Source organism: Oncorhynchus masou, chromosome 30 (genome assembly GCF_036934945.1).
Source record: "Oncorhynchus masou masou isolate Uvic2021 chromosome 30, UVic_Omas_1.1, whole genome shotgun sequence".
In the NCBI taxonomy this organism is placed as follows: Eukaryota; Metazoa; Chordata; class Actinopteri; order Salmoniformes; family Salmonidae; genus Oncorhynchus; species Oncorhynchus masou.
Genome location: NC_088241.1, coordinates 7,278,497 through 7,300,447, shown reverse-complemented (window position 1 = coordinate 7,300,447; position 21,951 = coordinate 7,278,497). Strand labels below are relative to the sequence as shown.

Below are 21,951 nucleotides of genomic sequence, written 5' to 3'. Positions count from 1 at the left end.
ATGTATATTTAAGCAATAAGGCACGAAGGGGTGTGGCAAACGGCCAATACACCATAGCTAAGGGCTGTTCGCGATGCACGACGCATCGCGGAGTGCCTGGATACAGCCCTTAGCCGTGGTATATTGGCCATATACCACAAACCCCAGAGGTGCCTTATTGTTATTATAAACTGGTTACCAACATAATTAGAACAGTAAAAATAAATGTTTTGTCATACGGTCTGATATACCAGAGCTGTCAGCCAATTAGCATTCAGGGCTCGAACCACCCAGTTTATAAAAGGTATTATAAACTGGGTGGTTCAAGCCCTGAATGCTGATTGGCTTACAGCCGTGGTATATCAGAGGGTTGTACAAAACATTTATTTTTACTGCTCTAATTACATTGGTAACCAGTTTATAATAGCAATAAGGCACCTCGGGGGTTTGTGATATATTGCGTTGCGTCGTGCCTAAGAACAGCCCTTAGCAATGGTATATTGGCCATATACCACACCCCCTCGGGCCTTATTGCTTAATTATACAACGGGTCTGTCTTATCCTGAATGCTGACAGGTTAAAACCACATTCCAGCCGGTGTCCATTCTACAAGTTACCACCGGCTAAATCTATGATACTATTACAGTAGCCATGTAAGGTACAACTAGTGTAGAGTAGGATCCTACTATTACAGTAGCCATATATATTAGAGGTCGACCGATTAAAATCAGCATGGCCGATTAATTAGGGCTGATTTCAAGTTTTCATAACAATAGGTAAATCGGCATTTTTGGACGCCGATTATGGCCGATTACATTGCATTCCACGAGGAGACTGCATGGCAGGCTGACCACCTGTTACACGAGTGCAGCAAGGAGCCAAGGTAAGTTGCTAGCGAGCATCAAACTTGTATCTTATAAAAAACAATCTTCACATAATCACTAGTTAACTACTAGTTGGCCTCCATGTGCCTGTATGACCTCCCTACAACACCTGGGCATGCTCCTGATGAGGTGGCGGATGGTCTCCCGAGGGATCTCTTCCCAGACCTGGACGAAAGCATCCGCCAACTCCTGGACAGTCTGTGGTGCAACGTGGCGTTGGTGGATGGAGCGAGACATGATGTCCCAGATGTGCTCAATTGGATTCAGGTCTGGGGAATGGGCGGGCTATGTACCGATCCAGTCCATAGCATCAATGCCTTCCTCTTGCAGGAACTGCTGACACACTCCAGCCACATGAGGTCTAGCATTGTCTTGCATTAGGAGAAACCCAGGGCCAACCGCACCAGCATATGGTCTCATAAGGGGTCTGAGGATCTCATCTCGGTACCTAATGGCAGTCAGGCTACATCTGGCGAGCACATGGAGGGCTGTGCGGCCCCCCAAAGAAATGCCACCCCACACCATGACTGACCCATATATATATATATATATATGGTGTCATACTATTACAGTAGCCATATATAAACTCAGCAAGAAAAGAAACATCCTCTCACTATCAACTGCGTTGATTTTCAGCAAACTTAACATGTGTAAATATTTGTATGAACATAACAAGATTCAACAACTGAGACATAAACTGAACAAGTTCCACAGACATGTGTCTAACAGAAATGGAATAATGTGTCCATGAACAAAGTAGAGTTCAAAATCAAAAGTAACAGTCAATGACATTAAGTACTGCACTGCATCTCCTCTTCATGAACTGCACTAGATTTGCCAGTTCTTGCTGTGAGATGTTACCCCACTCTTCCACCAAGGCACCTGCAAGTTCCTGGACATTTCTGGGGGGAATGGCCCTCGCCCTCACCCTCAACCCTCCGTTCCAACAGGTCCCAGACGTGCGCAATGATATTGAGATCTGGGCTCTTCGCTGACCATGGCAGAACACTGACATTCCTGTCTTGCAGAAAATCACACACAGAATGAGCAGTATGGCTGGTGGCATTGTCATGCTGGAGGGTCATGTCAGGATGAGCCTGAAGGAAGGGTACCATATGAGCAAGGAGGATGTCTTCCCTGTAACGCACAGCGTTGAGACTGCCTGCAATGACAACAAGCTCAGTCCGATGATGCTGTGACACACTGCCCCAGACCATGACGGACCCTCCACCTCCAAATCGATCCAGCTCCGGAATACAGGCCTCGATGTAACGCTCATTCCTTCGATGATAAACTCGAATCCGACCATCCCCCCTAGTGAGAAAAAAACACGACTCGTCAGTGAAGATCAGTTTTTGCCAGTCCTGTCTGGTCCAGCCACGGTGGGTTTGTGCCCATAGGTGACGTTATTGCCGGTGATGTCTGGTGAGGACCTGCCTTACAACAGGCATACAAGCCCTCAGTCCAGCCTCTCTCAGCCTATTGCGGACAGTCTGAGCACTGATGGATGGATTGTGTGTTCCTGGTGTAACTCGGGCAGTTGCGGTTGCCATCCTGTACCTGTCCCGCAGGTGTGATGTTCGGATGTACCGATCCTGTGCAGATGTTGTTACAAGTGCTCTGCCACTGTGAGGACAATCGGCTGTCCGTCCTGTAGCACTGTCTTAGGCGTCTCACAGTACAGACATTGCAATTTATTGCCTTGGCCACATCTGCAGTCTTCATGCCTCCTTGCAGCATGCCTAAGGCACGTTCACACAGATCAGCAGGGACCCTGGGTATCTTTCTTTTGGTGTTTTTCAGAGTCAGTAGAAAGGCCTCTTTAGTGTCCTAAGTTTTCAAACTGTGACCTTCATTGTCTAACGTCTTTAAGCTGTTAGTGTCTTAATGACCATTCTACAGGTGCATGCACGTTCATAAATTTGTTATGGTTCATTGAACAAGCATGGCAAACAGTGTTTAAACCCTTTACAATGAAGATCTGTGAAGTTATTTGGATTTTTACGAATTATCTTTGAAAGACAGGGTCCTGAAAAGGGACGTTTCTTTTTTTGCTGAGTTTACAAGGTATTCTACTATTACAGTAGACATGCGTATAAGGTATCATACTATTACAGTAGCCATTTATATAAGGAATAACTAGTATAGAGTAGGTGGCCAGTGTACCTGTCCCATGGAGCGTCCCCGTCCCTGTCCCCGGCCACGGCCCACAGTCTTGTCCTCCTCTGAGCTGGTACAGCGCTGCAGATGGATGTCCAACACTGACTGGTTCAAGAACTGGGAGGAACAGTGGGGGCACAACACTGGCTCCTTATCTGGGGAGATGGGGTGGGCAGGAAGAGTTAATTACTTACTAAATTAGTGTTTATCACATTCCAAATAGTGTTTCGAGACTGTACATGAAATCAATTGAAATACACTAAACATGGAAAGGACAGGGATGTATGGATTGAGTGTGTATTTAGACGGGACAGGAGAGGCCTGTGACTTAGAGGTCGACCGATTATGATTTTTCAACGCAGGTACCGATTATTGGAGGACCAAAGAAAGCCGATACCGATTAATCTGACAATTTTTTAAAATTTTATTTCTTTGTCATAATGACAATTACAACAATACAGAATGAACACTTATTTTAACTTAATATAATACATCAATACAATCAATTTAGCCTCAAATAAATAATGAAACATGTTCAATTTGGTTTAAATAATGCAAAAACAAAGTGTTGGAGAAGAAAGTAAAAGTGCAATATGTGCCATGGAAGAAAGCTAACGTTTTTAAGATCCTTGCTCAGAACATGAGAACTTTTAACATGAGTCTTCAATATTCCCAGGTAAGAAGTTTTAGGTTGCAGTTATTATATGAATTATAGGAATATTTGTCTATACGATTTGCTTTATCTTGGCCAGGTCACAGTTGTAAATGAGAACTTGTTCTCAACTAGCCTACCTGGTTAAATAAAGGTGAAATAAAAATAAAATAAAGTTCATATACATTTGACTATTGGATGTTCTTATAGGCACTTCAGTATTGCCAGTGTACCAGTATAGCTTCCATCCCTCTCCTCGCCGCTACCTGGGCTCGAACCAGGAACACATCGACAACAGCCACCCTCGAAGCAGCGTTACCCATTTTTATTTTATTTTACCTTTATTTAATTAGGCAAGTCAGTTAAGAACAAATTCTTATTTTCAATGACGGCCTAGGAACAGTGGGTTAACTGCCTGTTCAGGGGCAGAACGACAGATTCTTGTCAGCTCGGGGATTTGAACTTGCAACCTTCTGGTTACTAGCCCAATGCTCTAACCACTAGGCTACCCTGCAGAGCAAGGGGAACAACTACTCCAAGTCTCAGAGCGAGTGACGTTTGTAACGCTATTAGCGTGCACCCCGCTAACTAGCTAGCCATTTCACATCGGTTACACCAGCATAATCTCTGGAGTTGATAGGCTTGAAGTCATAAACAGCATAATGCTTGAAGCATTGTGAAGAGCTGCTGGCAAAACGCACTAAATTGATGTTTGAATTAATGCTTACGAGCCTACTGGTGCCTACCATCACTCAGTCAGACTGCTCTATCAAATCAGACTTAATTATAACATAACATACAGAAATACGAGCCTTAGGTCATTAATATGGTCAAATCCGGAAACTATCATTTCGAAAACAAAACGTTTATTCTTTCAGTGAAATACGGAAACGTTCCGTATTTAATCTAATGGGTGGCATCCATAAATCTAAATATTGCTGTTACATTGCACAACCGTCAATGTTATGTCATAATTACGTAAAATTCTGGCAAATTAGTTCGCAATGAGCCAGGCGGCCCAAACTGTTGCATATACCCTGACTCTGCGTGGAATGAACGCAAGTGACACAATTTCACCTGGTTAATATTGTCTGCTAACCTTTCTTTTAGCTAAATATGCAGTTTTAAAAATATATACTTCTGTGTATTGATTTTAAGAAAGGCATTGATGTTTATGGTTAGGTACACGTTGGAGCAACAACCGTCCTTCACCGCATCGGTTATATGCAACGCGGGACACGCTAGATAAACTAGTGATATCATCAACCATGTGTAGTTATAACTAGTGATTATGATTGATTGATTGTTTTTTATGAGATAAGTTTAATGCTAGCTAGCAACTTACCTTGGCTTCTTACTGCATTCGCGTAACAGGCAGGCTCCTCGTGGGCAGGTGGTTAGAGTGTTGGACTAGTTAACCGTAAGGTTGCACGACTGAATCCCTGAGCTGACAAGGTAAAAATCTGTCGTTCAGCCCCTGAACAAGGCAGTTAACCCACCGTTCCTAGGTTGTCATTGAAAATAAGAATGTGTATACATATATATATATATATACACCGATCCAAAAATACCGATTTCCGATTGTTATGAAAACTTGAAATCGGCCCTAATTAATCGGCCATTCAGATTAATCGGTCGACCTCTAGTCCCTACCCACCAAAACACACACTGGGTTAGAGGGTATTCTATCTGTATTGTCATCCCTCAGTATAGGTTACAGTATGTGGCTTAAGGTAACTTATTTATAGACACACAGACAGACACATGCACTACTGTTGACAGTCTGGATATTGGTGAACACACTCAGGCTCTCTCTGTCTGCTTCCGTGAAGCTAAATGAGCAAAAGAAGAGGAGAGAAAACGAGAGAAGGTGCTGAGGTTTGATGTTTCCCCATCTTAGCCACCGGCATCGACAGTTACCACGGCAACTCCAACCCAGCGGAATCCTCCCTCCCGGCTGGAGCGTTCACCAGTCCCCACTGAGGAGCCCTCCGTTGAAACATTTAATAAGGATCGTCTCCATCAACAGAGCATTAACTAATAATCAATGGATCAATTCCAACCAATCACATCTCTCTCTCTCTCCGACGTGCACTTATCTCTGACCCCACTGCACTTATCTCTGACCCCACTGCACCGATGCTGTCAACGGCAGCCATGTTGCCTTGACGCCAGACCCAATTAAGATCAGCAGATATTTTGACCCATTAATTGGTGCGGTCGATTCGATAGACCAGAATTGGCGAATACCCGTTCATCTTTTAAATCCCCCAGTTTGGGAACATTTAGGCTTCCCAGTAGATTACAGGGGTGATGGATAGAGTTGTGGATAAAACGGTAACACTAAGTCGCCACGCTCAACAAGAATAGCCTATGTAGCTAACAACACTTCAAATATGTTGACACATTTACGGCAACATTAGTGGGCCCCAGTATACCAGAGTAAGATGGAAACGCAAAGAAACTACACAACATCGTCTTCCCTCCGCATTCAAGTAGCTGATTCTGACCGGGCCAAATAAATTACAAGAGCGATAGGTAGGCAATGGTTTATACTTTTTACAGCCTGGTTTATAGCAGGGGATATGTGCCCATTCCTGGTGGTTTAGAATAAGTCTTTTTAGCACCTTGTGAAAGTGCTCAAGTCACGTTACGAACTTCGCTGTTCCACCCATTTCAGAAAACAGGTAGTAACCCGCTCTATATAGGCAAACCAAAGCCGAAGTTTTCAAAGAATTGGCAAATGCACCGTGCTGCGCTTATAGTGACAGCCCATCACATTACCCCGGAGTGGGAGATGTACGGTACTACAGACACGACCTCTTTATTACATACGGTGTGTTCATAACCAAGTGGGAAGTGACATACCACTGGGAATAATCCACTTGAACGGCACTCAAACAGGTAATTACTAGTGGGACACTGGTCTATCATCCTGAGCATTATAGCTCTACTTTATGGTTGACACAGCTTGTTGGCCATTAGCCAATCCATGTTTCTGAACGAGTTCAACTCACATGAACGCATCCAACAGGTATTTACGACTTCACATCTGGTAAAGTCCCACCTCAAAACGCAGCATCTGAGTGGAAACTTGAGGCCCAACATAACAATAGACAATGCAAGGAACATTGTGAATGGCATCTCATTTTCCTTCTGTATCGAAACCGAATGGTGACCCCAAAACTGCATTGGTTTGGTGAACCATTAAACCACTAATTACTACTAAGGCGCAGGGATTACCTCTGCATACTTAACATGGAAATCAGCTCCATGATTAGCAGCTTCACTAGTTCACGGCCCACACATACACTAGTGCACATTACATATGATTCATTTTATTTAACCTTTATTTAACCAGCAAGGGCTCATTGAGATTTTAAATCTCTTTTTCAAGAGCATCCTGGCCAAGATAGGCAGCACCAAGTCATTACACAATTCCAGACAGACAACATGAAAAACTACAGATAATCAAGTAAAAAAAAAATCATAAAACAGTAAATTAAAAACATTGAAAGGTCAGGGAATCAGCCTCAAAATCCTTCAGCAATAATTTAAAAACACCAATAGGGACAAGTTCTTCCAGTTTAAAAGTATTTTGTAAGGCATTCCAACCCAATGGCGCAAAGTACATAAAACCCTTTTACCAAATTCAGTTTGGACATTTGGAATAAAGTCCTGCGAACGGAGAGTACTCACCACATTTCTGAACAATAAAAATGCCCAAATAAAATGGTAGTAAACTCAAAATGGCTTTGTAAATAAAAGTATACCAGTGACTGAGCCTACGAGTGCCTAGAGAAGGCCAGCCAACCCTGGTATATAAAGTGCAGTGGTGAGAAAGGGTTTTGCAGTTTAAAATAAATCTCAATGCTCCATGGGCCAAATAGTTGTCAGTTGATCTCAAACACTGAGCCGAAGCATTCATATATAAAATATCCCCATAGTCTAGTAAAGGCATAAATGTAGCTGATACTAGCCTCCTTCTGGCTTCAAAAAAAAAAAAAACAGGCCTGAAATGAAATGAAATTCAAAGATATTTATGAGGTTACAGTCTTAATCTCATTGCCCTGACAGGTAGTAATAGGTAGTAATAATTCTTGCTTTAGAAAACAACATTAGTTTAGTTATGTCAGTATTGAGGATATTCTTCAATTGACACAAGGTACGTTGAACAGTATAAAAAGCAGTTTTCATGTTCTGGAAAGCTTTTTTGTGAGATGACAATAAATAACAATATCATCAGCATAAAAGTGAAGTTGTGCATTTTGCACATTTTTGTCTAAATTATTTATATAAAATAGTGAATAAGTGGGGACCAAGTACAGAGCCCTGGGGTACACCATTACATACAGACAATTTAACAGACACGAGCCAATCGAATTGAGTGCACTGAGTTCTATCAGACAGATAGTTAGCAAACCATGCAACGGCATGCTCCAAAAGATCTACGCTCGACAATCTCTGCCTCAGTATAACATAATCACTACTGTCCTTATAATCTAATTCATTATGATCTAAAAGGCTAAACTGATCCTAGATCAGCACTCCTACTCAGACGCTTTATGGATACAGGCACTGGTCTCTCTTTCTCGTCCAGTGCTTATCAGACACACAGAGAGGAGGGCAGCTGAGAGGAGAGGGGAGGAGCTACCTTGGTGAATGAGGGAGTGCAGGTCCAGCTCCTTCCTGCGTTTGAAGGCCTCTCCACAGACAGAGCAGGGGAACGGGTGGCTGGTGTGGAGCAGTCTGATGGACAGAACACAATGAAGGGAAGAGAAAAGGGAAAGAAGTGTAAACAACAACTAATGTTAATAATACACTTCTGAATAAATTACTACAGAAAAATAATAAATGTTTTGGGTTTTTTTTAGAGCAAAAAAATGAAAGAGGGGTAAAAACAAAGAGCTATAAAAAACAAGGGCTATAATACAGTACTGCAATGAGCAACATGGTTTTCTTGGAAGCTGAGAAAGAATTAAAGCTGTGAGGAAAAGGGACAAAAGGAGCACCACCATGATCAACAATATGTGCAGCAGCTGACTGGTACTAATAACACTGCAGTGTGTCATTTGTAGATGCATGTAAGCCACGCTTCAAGGGCCCACTGTAATCCTCATCCACAGAGGAGGAATAACACACACAACCACATGCTGGCTATCACCTTAGTGTCACAGTATTAGGATTACCTCCAGACCTGTGTGCTTAACCATGTTGTTAAGCCTTTTAAGGTTCAATATGGAGTCATTAGGTGTGTCATATAATACAATGGCTGCAGATAAACGTATGGTTTCAGTGTGTGATGAGATATGAGAGCCTATGTTTATCCATTCCATAATGGCAGGATATAGGCCTGGGGAAGGAGAGGGAGGAGAACCACTGGGATGTATTTAACTGGCTGGATCAGTGTTGTGTTTGATCACGAGCACAGTGTTTCCCTGCCCTGGTCCTCCAGTACCCCCAACAGTACACAGCTTCGTTGTAGCCCTTGACAAACACACCTCATTTAAGTCATTGAGGGCTTGATGATTAGCTGACAAGTTGAATCAGGTGTGTTTGTCCAGGGTTACAATAAAAATGTGTACTGTTGGGGGTACTGGAGGACCAGGGTTGGGAAACACTGCGGTGGTGGAAGAGTTCACCTAAACACATTTCTTCAGCAGTGGAGGTATTCAACTCTTAACTACAGTCCTGCAGTGTCATGGTTTTATTCTAGCCCAGCATTAAAACCCTCAGATTCCACTAATCAACCCTTGCTAGCAGGTGTTTTAGTGCTCGCCACTAGCCAATGCATTACAAGCAATTGAGTCAATGTCCTTGGCAACGATAAAGAAATAATGATTATGAACTGCTGGAAAATACATTGTGTTCTACGTATAATTCATGACTGATGATAGTGAATTTGTAAAGTACTTAACCCCATCGTTTAATATTAGATGGTAAACATAGTGTGTGTGCTGTGGACCACTTATAGCCCTATATAAACTCTCTTGTCGATCATCCCTCTGCACAGGGCTGACAATAGGAATCAATATTTCAGGCAAAGATGACCCTGAGAATTAAAGCTTCAGTCCAGGTCTTCACACCCCCCAGTGTTCGCTAATGAGAGGGGGTGTAGGGATATGAACTGTTCCCTTTCAGAGACGCTGGGACTTCCTGCTTCACCCCAACTACACAGTGACATGCAGTTCAAGGGTAACGTTCCATTCACTCCCTGATCACGCCCTCCTATTGATTCCCGGATCATTTCTCCTGCCTCACCTCCTCCCTCCCCGCATCCCCCACCTCTAGCTCCTCAGCCGGTCTGTCTCCATCGCTTTCTCGTCCTACCCTTAAATCGTTATCTTAATTTACCGCCGCCCGCCTGTCAATCATCGCTGGCGAGGGCTCAAGGGCACTGAGGAATTTCTGTCTCTATGTTAACAACTCTGTCTAAATCTCCTCACTGTGTAGGAACAGCATCCGGCCTGTGTCGGAACAGGGTCCGGCCTGTGTAGGAACAGCGTCCGGCTTGTGTCGGAACAGCGTCCGGCCTGTGTCGGAACAGCGTCCGGCCTGTGTCGGAACAGGGTCCGGCCTGTGTCGGAACAGGGTCCGGCCTGTGTAGGAACAGGGTCCGGCCTGTGTAGGAACAGCGTCCGGCCTGTGTCGGAACAGCGTCCGGCCTGTGTCGGAACAGCGTCCGGCCTGTGTCGGAACAGCGTCCGGCCTGTGTAGGAACAGCGTCCGGCCTGTGTAGGAACAGCCTCCGGCCTGTGTAGGAACAGCCTCCGGCCTGTGTAGGAACAGCGTCCGGCCTGTGTAGGAACAGCGTCCGGCCTGTGTAGGAACAGCGTCCGGCCTGTGTAGGAACAGCGTCCGGCCTGTGTAGGAACAGCGTCCGGCCTGTGTAGGAACAGCGTCCGGCCTGTGAAGGAACAGCGTCCGGCCTGTGTAGGAACAGCGTCCGGCCTGTGTAGGAACAGCGTCCGGCCTGTGTAGGAACAGCGTCCGGCCTGTGTAGGAACAGCGTCCGGCCTGTGAAGGAACAGCGTCCGGCCTGTGTAGGAACAGCGTCCGGCCTGTGTAGGAACAGCGTCCGGCCTGTGTAGGAACAGGGCCCGGCCTGTGTAGGAACAGGGCCCGGCCTGTGTAGGAACAGCGTCCGGCCTGTGAAGGAACAGCGTCCGGCCTGTGAAGGAACAGCGTCCGGCCTGTGTAGGAACAGCGTCCGGCCTGTGTAGGAACAGCGTCCGGCCTGTGTAGGAACAGCGTCCGGCCTGTGTAGGAACAGCGTCCGGCCTGTGTAGGAACAGGGTCCGGCCTGTGTAGGAACAGGGTCCGGCCTGTGTAGGAACAGGGTCCGGCCTGTGAAGGAACAGCGTCCGGCCTGTGTAGGAACAGCGTCCGGCCTGTGTAGGAACAGCGTCCGGCCTGTGTAGGAACAGCGTCCGGCCTGTGTAGGAACAGCGTCCGGCCTGTGTAGGAACAGCGTCCGGCCTGTGTAGGAACAGGGTCCGGCCTGTGTAGGAACAGGGTCCGGCCTGTGTAGGAACAGGGTCCGGCCTGTGTAGGAACAGGGTCCGGCCTGTGTAGGAACAGGGTCCGGCCTGTGTAGGAACAGGGTCCGGCCTGTGTTTGGGTTATGTGTAGCACATCTCCTGTTCTCAGTCCAGTCTTATGCTCTACTGTCACTGTAAATACAGTACCGTGATGTGTTTGTTTCTCCCTGTAAAACAAGCAGGGTACAATCAAGGTAACTTACACATTGAAATGTGTTCCTTGTCTAATCTAGTTCTGTGAAACAGGCCTTTGGGGTTGATTTCAACCTGCACATTTAATTGAGTCACAGCCCAGTCACACCCGTACCTGTGCTCCTGCAGCTGTTGGTCAGTCTGAAAGCGAGCAGTGCAGTTGGGACAGGCGAACAGCTGGCTTTCTCCATCCTCCCCCTCTGGTGTCCTCTTCTGCAGGGATGTCATTGACACAGCACAACATCAGGGGAAACAACTAACAGCCCAATGTTAACGTAGAGACAAATAGCATTCCTGAATTTCTCCAACCCTAGAGAGCCTCAGTGTATACAGATATTTGTTCCAGCCCAGCATCAACACACCCGATTGGGCTGGGACAAAACCCTGTTCACGCTGTGGCTCTCCAGGACTTGTCTGTGGTGTGTTCAGAGATGTTCTCAGGGGATTGTAAGACATTCTAAAAACAATCAGGTAATCCAGGGCTGTGTCCCAAACAGCTCTGCATTCCCTACATATTGAACTACTTTTGGCCAGAGCCCGGTGGGGACCAGAGCCCGGTGGGGACCAGAGCCCGGTGGGGACCAGAGCCCGGTGGGGACCAGAGCCCAATGGAGACCAGAGCCCAATGGAGACCAGAGCCCAATGGAGACCAGAGCCCAATGGAGACCAGAGCCCAATGGAGACCAGAGCCCAATGGGCCCTGGTCAAAAGTAGTGCACCACAAAGGGAATAGTGTACTATAGGGTGCAGTGACCCCCCCCCATGCCTGACCTTCCATCGGGACCTGCGACGGCGGGATTTGGGCTGGCTGTGGGTGAGGCCGTGCCTCTTCAGGGCGCCCGGCTGGGAGAAGCGCTTGCCACACACGGAGCAGGGGAAAGGTTTGGTGCCCATGTGGGTCAGGCTGTGGCGCAGCAGGTTGGGAGAGGACGCAAACGACTTCTGACACACCTGAATTAACCAAGAAGAAGAACGAGGATGAATTTGATTGACGGAAGCCCAGTACAACATAGCTATTTCACATAGCACAAGAGCACTAAGATTTCGTCACTTAGATTAAACAGAAAAATAAACATTAAGTATATAATATGAAGCTGCTCCTAACTAACTCCTGCTACTTGTTGATACACAACTAGTTTCAGTCATTAACATCAATATTTCACAGCATTTTCAATAGAACACATGTCCAGTCTAGCAGTACCTTGCAGGTGAAGAGCTTCTCTCCGGTGTGGCTGAAGACGTGAGCGCGGAGGAACCCCCTGCGTGTGAAGGTCTGGCCACAGTGGGGGCAGACGTGGGGGAGAGGGGTGCGGGACCAGTCCTGCATCAGCTTGGCTGGAGGAGGGAGGTTGGTGTCCAGTTGTTCCCCCACTACAGTATTCTCCTCCTGCTCTTCCTTAAGGATGACTGGATTCACCTCTTTACCCTGGTCTTTGTTCTCTGCCCAATGAGGAGAGAGCATGGTCAGAAACTATTGACGGTCCGTCAAAATAACCTTAAACAATAGTGAAACGTAGCAATATTCAGTATGGATTGGAATTAGTTATGATTCCTGGCGCCTTTACAGCAGAGTTAAGTCTTCCCATTGAGTTGAACCCAGCTGCCAACGGGTTGAACCCAGCTGCCAACGGGTTGAACCTACCTTTGAGATCGTTGATGCTGCGTATCCTGATAGCAGGTATTTTCGCCGGTGAGCCTGACGCAGCACTGGACGAGGCGGCAGGGGGGGACAGCATCCTCTTTGGGGCGCGGGGGCTTCCCTGGAGGGCTGTGGCTGCTCCTACACCAGCCCCTGGTTCCCCACGGTGCTGGCGTCGGTGGTAAAGGTACTGGGTGGTGTTCATGAAGCTCTGGCCACACTGGGAACAGTGGTGGAGGGGCTCGTTCAGGCCGTGCTTGTCCCTACGGTGGGCACTGAGCTCTGGCTCTTTAGTGAAGCTGGCTCCACACTGGGCACACAGGAAACTCTGGCCCTGGACCACCTTAACCAGAGCAGAGGTAGAGACAGTGGAAATAGAGGGGGTTCCATCCCGGTTCTGCTTCTCAGTTCCATTGTTCTGGGAATCCACCACCCCCACTGTCTCCTCTTTAGACTCTTCCACCACCTCTTGCTGCAGTGTTAGTATTTTGTAATACTGGTAATCTGCATCCTGCATCTGTCCTCCCTGGGCCTGGGTTTGTGTGACCCCCTCCTTGCCTTTCTCCTTGTGCTGCTTGCGGTGGTAGAGGAAGAGGGTGGTGTTGAGGAAGCTCTCCCCACACACGGTGCAGTGGTGCAGGGCTTCCTTGAGGCCATGCTGGGCCTTACGGTGGGTGACCAGCTCAGACACCATGCCGAAGCTGGAGCCACAGTCCACACACAGCAGGCTGGACGGGGGCTTGAGCTTCTTGGCTGCCTTCATCCTGTAGTAGTAGGACGTCTGCTCCTCCCCAGGGTTATCGTCTGGGAGGTCCTGGGAGAGAGCAGGGTCTGGGGGGTCCTGGGAGAGAGCAGGGTCTGGGGGGTCCTGGGAGGGAGCGGGGTCTGGGGGGTCCTGGGAGGGAGCGCAGTCTGGGGGGTCCTGGGAGGGAGCGCAGTCTGGGGGGTCCTGGGAGGGAGCGCAGTCTGGGGGGTCCTGGGAGGGAGCGCAGTCTGGGGGTCCTGGGAGGGAGCGCAGTCTTGGATGGACTGGCTGTCTGGTGCAGACTGGGCCTCTGTAGATGAATGAGCTGCCTGAGCCTGGATCTCAGAGGCTTTAGATTCAGTGGATTCCCCTACGCTCTCTGTTTCTAGCTCTTCCACTCCTCCTTCCTGCCCTCCGTTGGTGGTGTTTGGCAGATACGTGTGATCCAGGGTGGCTGATGTATCCTCTACACTCATCCCATCCTCCACTTTCTCTGCTGGCAGCTCAGACTTCACTACATCCTGCTGTTGCTGGGTTTGTTGTGACCTCTCCTGAGTCCTTCCTCTCCCTCTACCCCTTCCTCTGCCCCCTCCTCCTTCTTGGTCATCCGGTGAGTTTGGTTTGTACGGTTCATCTGGACCCAGGTCCACCTCCACTTCCACTTCAGCCTGACCGTGCTTCCCCCCTCCCTCTGGGGCCAGTTCTGATCCAGATCCGGTCTCTTCTGGTCCTGGTTGGGTGGGTCCTGCCTTGGTCTGAAGACACTGGCCATGTTTGCGGTGCTGCTGCCAGAGGATCAGGGAGTGGAACAGGGCGTCACAGTCGCCACACTGGTACAGGATCTTGGGCGTATCTCCTGAGGGCTTATTTGGGCTAGCCATGGCCAGACCGGGTGCACCAGAGCTGAGCAGCACAGACGAGAAACTGTCCTTGGTCTGAGGGGCAGGCGATGGAGCAATGGGCTCGGTATACACCTGTTGCTGGAGAGAGGGAAAGAAAAAGAAAATAAGACAAAACAGAAGCTGACCAGTCTGGACAATAATGAGTGAACGAAAACGCCAATATGTTTTGGTGTCAAATTGAAAAAACTTGTTTCCATGGCAGTACTAGATAGCAATACCATCACAGGCAACCAGGTATCCTAGCAGTTATAAGGTTGGGCAAGTAACAGAAAGGTCACTGGTTTGAATACCCGAGCCGACAAAGTAAAAAAACTAATTTGAGTGCTGTACTACTATGGCTGACCCTGTAAAAGAACACATTTCACTGCACCTATGTGAGAATATTTGTTGTTGTTGAAAAAGTCCATAGTCAAATGAAACAGGAACAGTGTTTTTGTCAGGCAGATGAGGGATGACAAGAGAGGAATATAGTAATAGAGTATTCAGAGGACAGAGGGCAGACAATGAGAGCAGACAGAGCAGTCTTTAGATCAACAGAGCCGGGGAGGGAGGGTTTCTCTGAGCGGGGGGGTAAGGACTGAGGGGCAGGGTGATGATAAATACCACAGGCCTATCAGTTGAGTTCAGAGGGCCAATCCGTTAGCATTTGAGAACTGCTCGTTGATCCATTAGGATGATAAGAACAATCAAGGTCGAGGTTAATGATGTGTTCCTTCAGGAGTGTCTTCATTCAAGCAGAGGCACCACTGTGGCTCATTCTGTTATTAGTCACCTAGACTGAGTACTTCCAGCTTGTTTCTACTTTTGGTAATTTGTAATTGTTAGAATTGAGAAATGCAGAAACATATTTAGTATAGTATAGAGAAACAGACTGCTATTATGGATATATTTAAATCTCCATAGTCTTAAGAAATGTTTTTTGTTTGCTTGTTTTGATTCCGCAAACAAACTAAATCACCATTACAATAAATTTCAGTCATGTCTGATTTATTTAGTTTCATAGTAAATACTCCCAAATCAATAGTTTTAGCTCAGTAAGGGAGCGGAGTTATAAAACCAGACTATGTAGCTTGAACTGCCGCTGACACCGTTCTTATCCAACGTGGCAAAAACTAATCCTGCGGACCGTCCGGAGCTCTTGAAATAGTGTCATGTATGTGTGTATTCATATGTTCTTGATGAAAGAGCATTTTCAATGTGACGCTGGTGGTTGAGTCAGTCTCCTAGAAGGACTTGAGACGGGAAACTGTGTCTACATCCCAAATAGCATCCTATTCCTTATAGTTCTCTACTTTTGACCAGGGCCCATAGGCCTGTTTGGTCAGTGAAACTGGCTAGTGTGTATAGGAGCCTGTACCATAATGAATTGATTTAATTACCGATTCCAGAACTGGGCTTCAACTCAGGAAGTGCACTAAAATATTGCACATGGGTCAACATGTAATTAAAGTAACTGAGAGAGCAAACCACTTTGCTGAAGTTTCTTTTTAATAACACTTAATCTTTTCCTCTTGGTAAGCAAGATGGGTCATAGGAATGTCATTAAATACATACATATTACAAAGTGGTTCTACCACAGTGTTCATTTTCCATCTTCCTTTTTAATGCTAAAAAGTAAAGCTTCTAATTTCCTACTAAACCTCTTCCATGTAATTACAGTTCTCTGGATCTGAACAAGTCAAGTTAAAAAACGTTTGGTATAATAGCAGCCTACATTAATTTGAAATGTAAACACCCCCTGTTTTATAGCAATGTCGCCTTTAATGTTACACAGAAATTATGATAATCTAGCTCATGAAGTCTGAATGGTAGTAATAAGGCAGCTGACGGCAGAACAGGGGCCAGAATGCCATAAGGCACTTAGGGTTTATAGAATGTTTCCACAGCTGATTCATCTGTGAGGAGCCCAATGAGCCATCCATCAGGAGGAGGGGTGGAGCAGACTGATTCATCTTTCACACTCCTTTTCTCTCCCCACTGGCAACTCAAGATGCAATCTGCCTGTCACTCATGACACCACGCTCTATGGTTCTGAGCTTGAGGAGACCGTCACCATGGGAGGCTGGGAACACGTTTCGGAGAGCGACGCTGGTAAACGTCACTCACGGTCGACGGCTCACTATTTTAAACCTCTGAGCATACTGTAGCTATCATTACGAGGTAGCGATACAGTGGAACAAGGATAGTGTTACTCCCTCAAATTACATAGTAACAGAAAAAGTATCTGTACATTTTAATATTATAATTCAATATTTGATGTAGAAAGTAATGTGATCTGTCATATTTTTATTTTATGTATATTATTTGTTTGTTTGTGTTCAGTGGTTTTTGAAATATGTGTTCTTGACCAACTTGTATTGTATTATCTATCTTTATTGTATTATCTATTTTTATCCCCAAAAATAAACAAAAAACAAGGACAGTGCTGGTCATCTAATTTCCTATTATGACGCAAAGAAAATTGAATGTTCTCACTCTCATGAACTTTCAGACATGCAGATATTCTGTAGGACTTCTTTGTAGAACTGCCACTTAATGCAGTACAACATTTGGATGAACTGTGTCTCAAAGGAATACGTCTCAGTGAACTGAAAACTCCTGGTTATGCATGTCTTAACGGAGGATGTAATTCCTTTTGTACTTGGTAGAATGCAGTGCAGTTTTGTAGGCTACAGAGCTTATCAGAGTCCAAAACATGTACGCGTCTGCACAGCAGTGTTCTAGAGTATTGGACCGTTGGCTTTCATTTTTGAATTCTCAGCGTGGCTCAAGCTATTTTTCAACGTCACCACATTCAAACTGGTGCCGCATTGGTTGGGAATTTTGAAGGAGCATGGTCGTGTTGTGCCTCCCCCACAGACGGACCACTGGACTATCACGGCTCTGCGCGTGTGGACTGTGAATTACGCTTCAGCCTCACAAGGCTTTCCAATTCACATGGGAAGCCTTGAGCACAACAATGGCGACACTATGAAATGTACACACTACTGCATTAATAAAATGTAATATAACAATAATATAGGCCATTTAGCAGATGCTTTTATCCAGAACCATTTAGCCTAGATGTGCAAAAGATGAGAGAAGTTTAATAAAACATTATTGTTTATCAATGTTCTAGACCTAGCCTATTTAGTTTAAAATGTCCATGGAGTTTGAAGCTTCCACTATTACCTGAGTCTGTAGGAAGGGGATGGAGACGGGGGTGGGGGCCCCACTCCCCACGTTCTCTGTGGTGCAGGTCAGCTGGTGGGCCAGCACCTCCTCCAGGGTGTCAAACTCTTGGTAGCAGGGGAAGCACATGTACACAGCGGCACTATCCATCGCCATACCTGCCACAGGGAGAGAGAGGAGATATAGACCAAAACAGTGCATTACTGATCATATTCAATTCAGGTTGGGTGTTCTGTTTGATGTTTGTAAGCAGCACATGCACTCAATTATTAGCCTACAATATAGCCTAACTAATATGTTATTAACATAACCTAAATGTAGCCTATCCCCCCACCAGCTGATGCATCCAAATATCATTATATTTAATTGTAGATCGATTGAGAATGTGTTGTGTTACCCAATGTATAAATGCTTGCAAGTCCTCATTTATGATGATGTCATGTTGTAAACATTGCCCACTACTGATGGAAATTAGTATATTCACGTGTGCCTGGGCTTTGGTCAGACAGGAGATTTGAACTTTCAGACAAAATGGCAGTAGGTAATTGTTATTTTGTCCACGCTTGGTTGCTCCTAAAGGTAGAGAATGTGTGTATATGTAACAAAAAAGCAGTAAAAACTAAAAAAGCGATTTTTGTCCCTCGAAGAGAGTGGATGGGGTTAATAAAAAAAATACACTACATGACCACACTACCTCCGTTTTCGTCCTCATGCTAGCTAGCAGTAGCCACCGCAGCCAATTTGGAATGGCAGTGTCATTCAGTGGACATGCCATTCCATAATGGCTGCGGTGACTACTGCATAATTTATATCTTCTCAATGGAGCAGTGTGAATAAATGTAACATTTGGAGTAAAGTAGCATATCACGTCCCTGCATTGAGGTACGTTTTCCGACCCATAACGTGTGCTTGGCTCCAGTGTCTTAATGTAACCATGATTGCGTTCTGACTCCAGTGCAGATGTGTAAACATGTGGAATGGTAGAGTATCTTCTGGCAATAATAATATATTCCACAATGGTACGTGATTAGGTAATGATTGTAGGCTACTATACAGCCTTATAATTTCCCCAACAGAACTACAGAAAATAACATGAAACAATACGACAAAACAGCGAATACCATTTAGTGGAATTGTGTACTGACATTAAAGTACTGCACATTGCAATACGTTCACACTAACTTGTGTCATTACAGTACAAGTTAGTGAATGGCGCCAAATGAATGCCAAAAGTGATCTAGACAAATCCCGGAGGTCAGCAATTTAGTCGTTTGCTATGTTGTTATGGGGCGGCTGACTCGCTGGTGGCACTGGCAAGTTTAGATTGGGTTTAACTAACTAGCAGGTTAACCAACTAACGTTACTAGTCAGCTGCATGTTTGTAGGAAGATAAATAACGTTAGCCTTTTATGTATTGATTGACAGCTAGCTGCTAGCTAGCATTTCCGCGAACAAACAATGCAAGCAACGTTAAGCTACATTACCACGATTAATATCACCTTAAAACTATTTGCGCTTTATCAATACAAGTCAGTTGTCAGGTTAGCTAAAATAATTCACCACTGTCTGCCAGTAGTCGCTCTGAACATATTTTATGTGCTTTGTAAAAACGACGAAGAAGGGTGGCATTCACTTCTTCGGTGGTGTAATGGCGGCTGCAGTTTCGATGTAAATGTTGGATGTCTCCCCCCGTTGAGACTCCGTGAAAACAGAAATCAGTCCCAGAAATGTTGTCCTGGCTGATGTCACATTCCATCCATAAAAAAACAAAGTCAGATAATTACAAATTAACTCACCGAAAACTGAAGCCGTTATCTCTTGAGGAAACAAGTTGTGTTATTGTTCCAACATGTTAACAAGGCTTGAGCGGATTGGCTGTCTGCTCTCTCGTTCACCAATAGCATTCGGCTACACTACACAAAAGAGCGCACTTAGCGTATGACTTTGGTGCAACATCATGGCTGTCTAAAGTCCCAAACAGCGCACTTAAATTGTTGTTGTTCTGTTTATCAACAGTTTTTGTAACAAATACGATAGTTCATGCAACTTCCATTTAAATTCAAATGTTTTATTGTCACATACATATGCAGTGAAATGCTTACAGTCAGCCATAGTATAGGACGGCGCACCTGGAGCAAATTAGGGTTAAGTGCCTTGCTCAAGGGCACACATCGACAGATTTTTCACCATGTGTATGCGAACCAATGACCTTTTGGTTATTGCCGCAACGCTCTAACTGCTCAGCTACTTGCTGACCTACCCAATTAGTTTGACCTTTTTTTTTTTTATGTAAACATCTTCTTGGAAGTTGAGCTGTAATCACAACATGATCATGATGCAGTTTATGGCTTTGTGCTATTCATTCATAAAACCTCTGAAAGTCTTGAGCAAGGGCACATCAACATATGTTTCACTCATGTTGGTTTAAGTATTCAAACCAATTACTTTTCAGTTACTGGCCCAGTGTTCTAACCAATAGGCTACCTGCCACCCTACCCAATTAGTTTAACCTTATATTTTTGTCAGGTAAATTTCAACATGAACATGATGCAGCTTATGGCTTTGTGCTATTCATTCATAAGACCTCTGAAGGTCTTGAACTAAAACCTCAATAAATCACGTTTTCAACTCTTAAGCCCACAGTAACTGAATGCTTATCTATTCCTCAACAGGCTGCTGAAGCACCATGATTCTGCCCCGTCAAGAATTGTATCCAGTAGTTGGTAGAAAGTATGGACTGTCCCACAGCATTTCTTCTCTCTCCCGGGCTGTTCGGGGGGACGACCGGTTCAACCCGACACCAAATGGTATTAAAGAGGGGGCCGGGCACACAGCCAGGGGAGGGCCAGCTAGGGGCCACTCAATCTCCACGGAAACTGTGCAAGCTGCTTGATGTGCCGCAGAATAACATTATTCAACCTTGACGCATTGTATGACAAGTGGAAACAAACCAGACATGTTCTGCATTGAGGGATGAGGTTCATATACTGGAGAGCCCCTGTTTACTGCTGCACTTTGTCCTCCTCATTCTCTCTCCTGTTTCTAAAGACACTTGCCAGTCTCACTGAGCTACTGCTGTGGAGCTGATGGAGCTAAGCGGGTCAGACAAGGCTTCTTCCTGCTAATTCAGTAGTGCTGCCGCCTGGACCTGAGGGGCAGATTTAAAGTCAAATGTTCACTAGATAAAATGTTCACTAGTTCACTCCAAAGCACATTTTCTGTTGAATATAGAAAAAAACAGATGCAGCCAAAAGGTTCAGAAACACCTGGTGGCAAAATGAAATCCTGCCCTCCTTGGCAGTTGATGTTGAATCATGTTGGATGGAAAAGTTAGAACCCCTCTGAGAACGGTCCGCAGGAAAGACAGGTTTGAAGTGTGTACTGATCTACAAGCTCTAGAATAGTTATGGAATAGTTCAAGGGTATTATATCTGTGACATATCAAGTCTCACCAGATATCAACTGGGCTCTTAAAAGCAGAAACAGGGGGATCCATCATATGACAACACCATCAAATGTGCAGATTAAAATATTAAGAATATTATGATCTGCTTGCCTATTAATCTGCCTATAATGCCCACCAATTCATGAGCCAATGACACCTGGCCACCACCCTCCCTTTTGCTCTCCCAGCTGTAATTTCATTAACTAGAGGCATAACACTTCATGAAGCAAGGTATCATTTCACTGACATTTGTGTGGTTTTGATAACTATTTTAATTTCATCCTTCCGAGCCATTTGAGTGGCCTTTCATTAGTGATTCTCCTCCATGATCCTAGCTGTGCCAACGTTCATGATATATTACGGTCTCATGCAATATTGCTTTGATCGGAGTAGTAAATGTCAGATACTACTACAGTTCAAATTGTCGTCAATGGGGTATAACTCCACATGACATTCGTTGAAGTGACTATTTGTTTCCATTTGATTAAAATGCTCTTTCTAGTGGACTTATTTGACCCTAGTGCTTTCCTCAGTAGTATCCTTTCAGATTAGTGGGCTGAAAAGGAAGCTACTCACATTGATGGGCCCCCCATGGGGGGGGGCATAAAGCGTGGTGTCATGAGTGCATCTGGCATTGCTAG

At 45.4% G+C, this 21,951-nt stretch overlaps 1 protein-coding gene across 1 annotated transcript in view; it reads right to left on the bottom strand.

The window, feature by feature from the left end:
* LOC135521945 (zinc finger protein 574-like) overlaps positions 1-19,748 on the bottom strand; it is a 42,076-nt gene extending 22,328 nt beyond the window's left edge. The window contains exons 1-9 of the mRNA XM_064947767.1: positions 19,662-19,748; positions 17,866-18,023; positions 14,084-14,772; positions 13,051-13,883; positions 12,610-12,848; positions 12,180-12,359; positions 11,524-11,621; positions 8,330-8,424; positions 3,030-3,178 (exon numbers count right to left, since the gene is read on the bottom strand). Of these exons, the coding sequence (XP_064803839.1) occupies positions 3,030-3,178; positions 8,330-8,424; positions 11,524-11,621; positions 12,180-12,359; positions 12,610-12,848; positions 13,051-13,883; positions 14,084-14,772; positions 17,866-18,021 (2,439 nt within the window). The 5' untranslated portion in view covers positions 18,022-18,023; positions 19,662-19,748. The remainder of the gene's footprint in view (positions 1-3,029; positions 3,179-8,329; positions 8,425-11,523; positions 11,622-12,179; positions 12,360-12,609; positions 12,849-13,050; positions 13,884-14,083; positions 14,773-17,865; positions 18,024-19,661) is intronic.
* Positions 19,749-21,951: the final 2,203 nt, after the last annotated feature.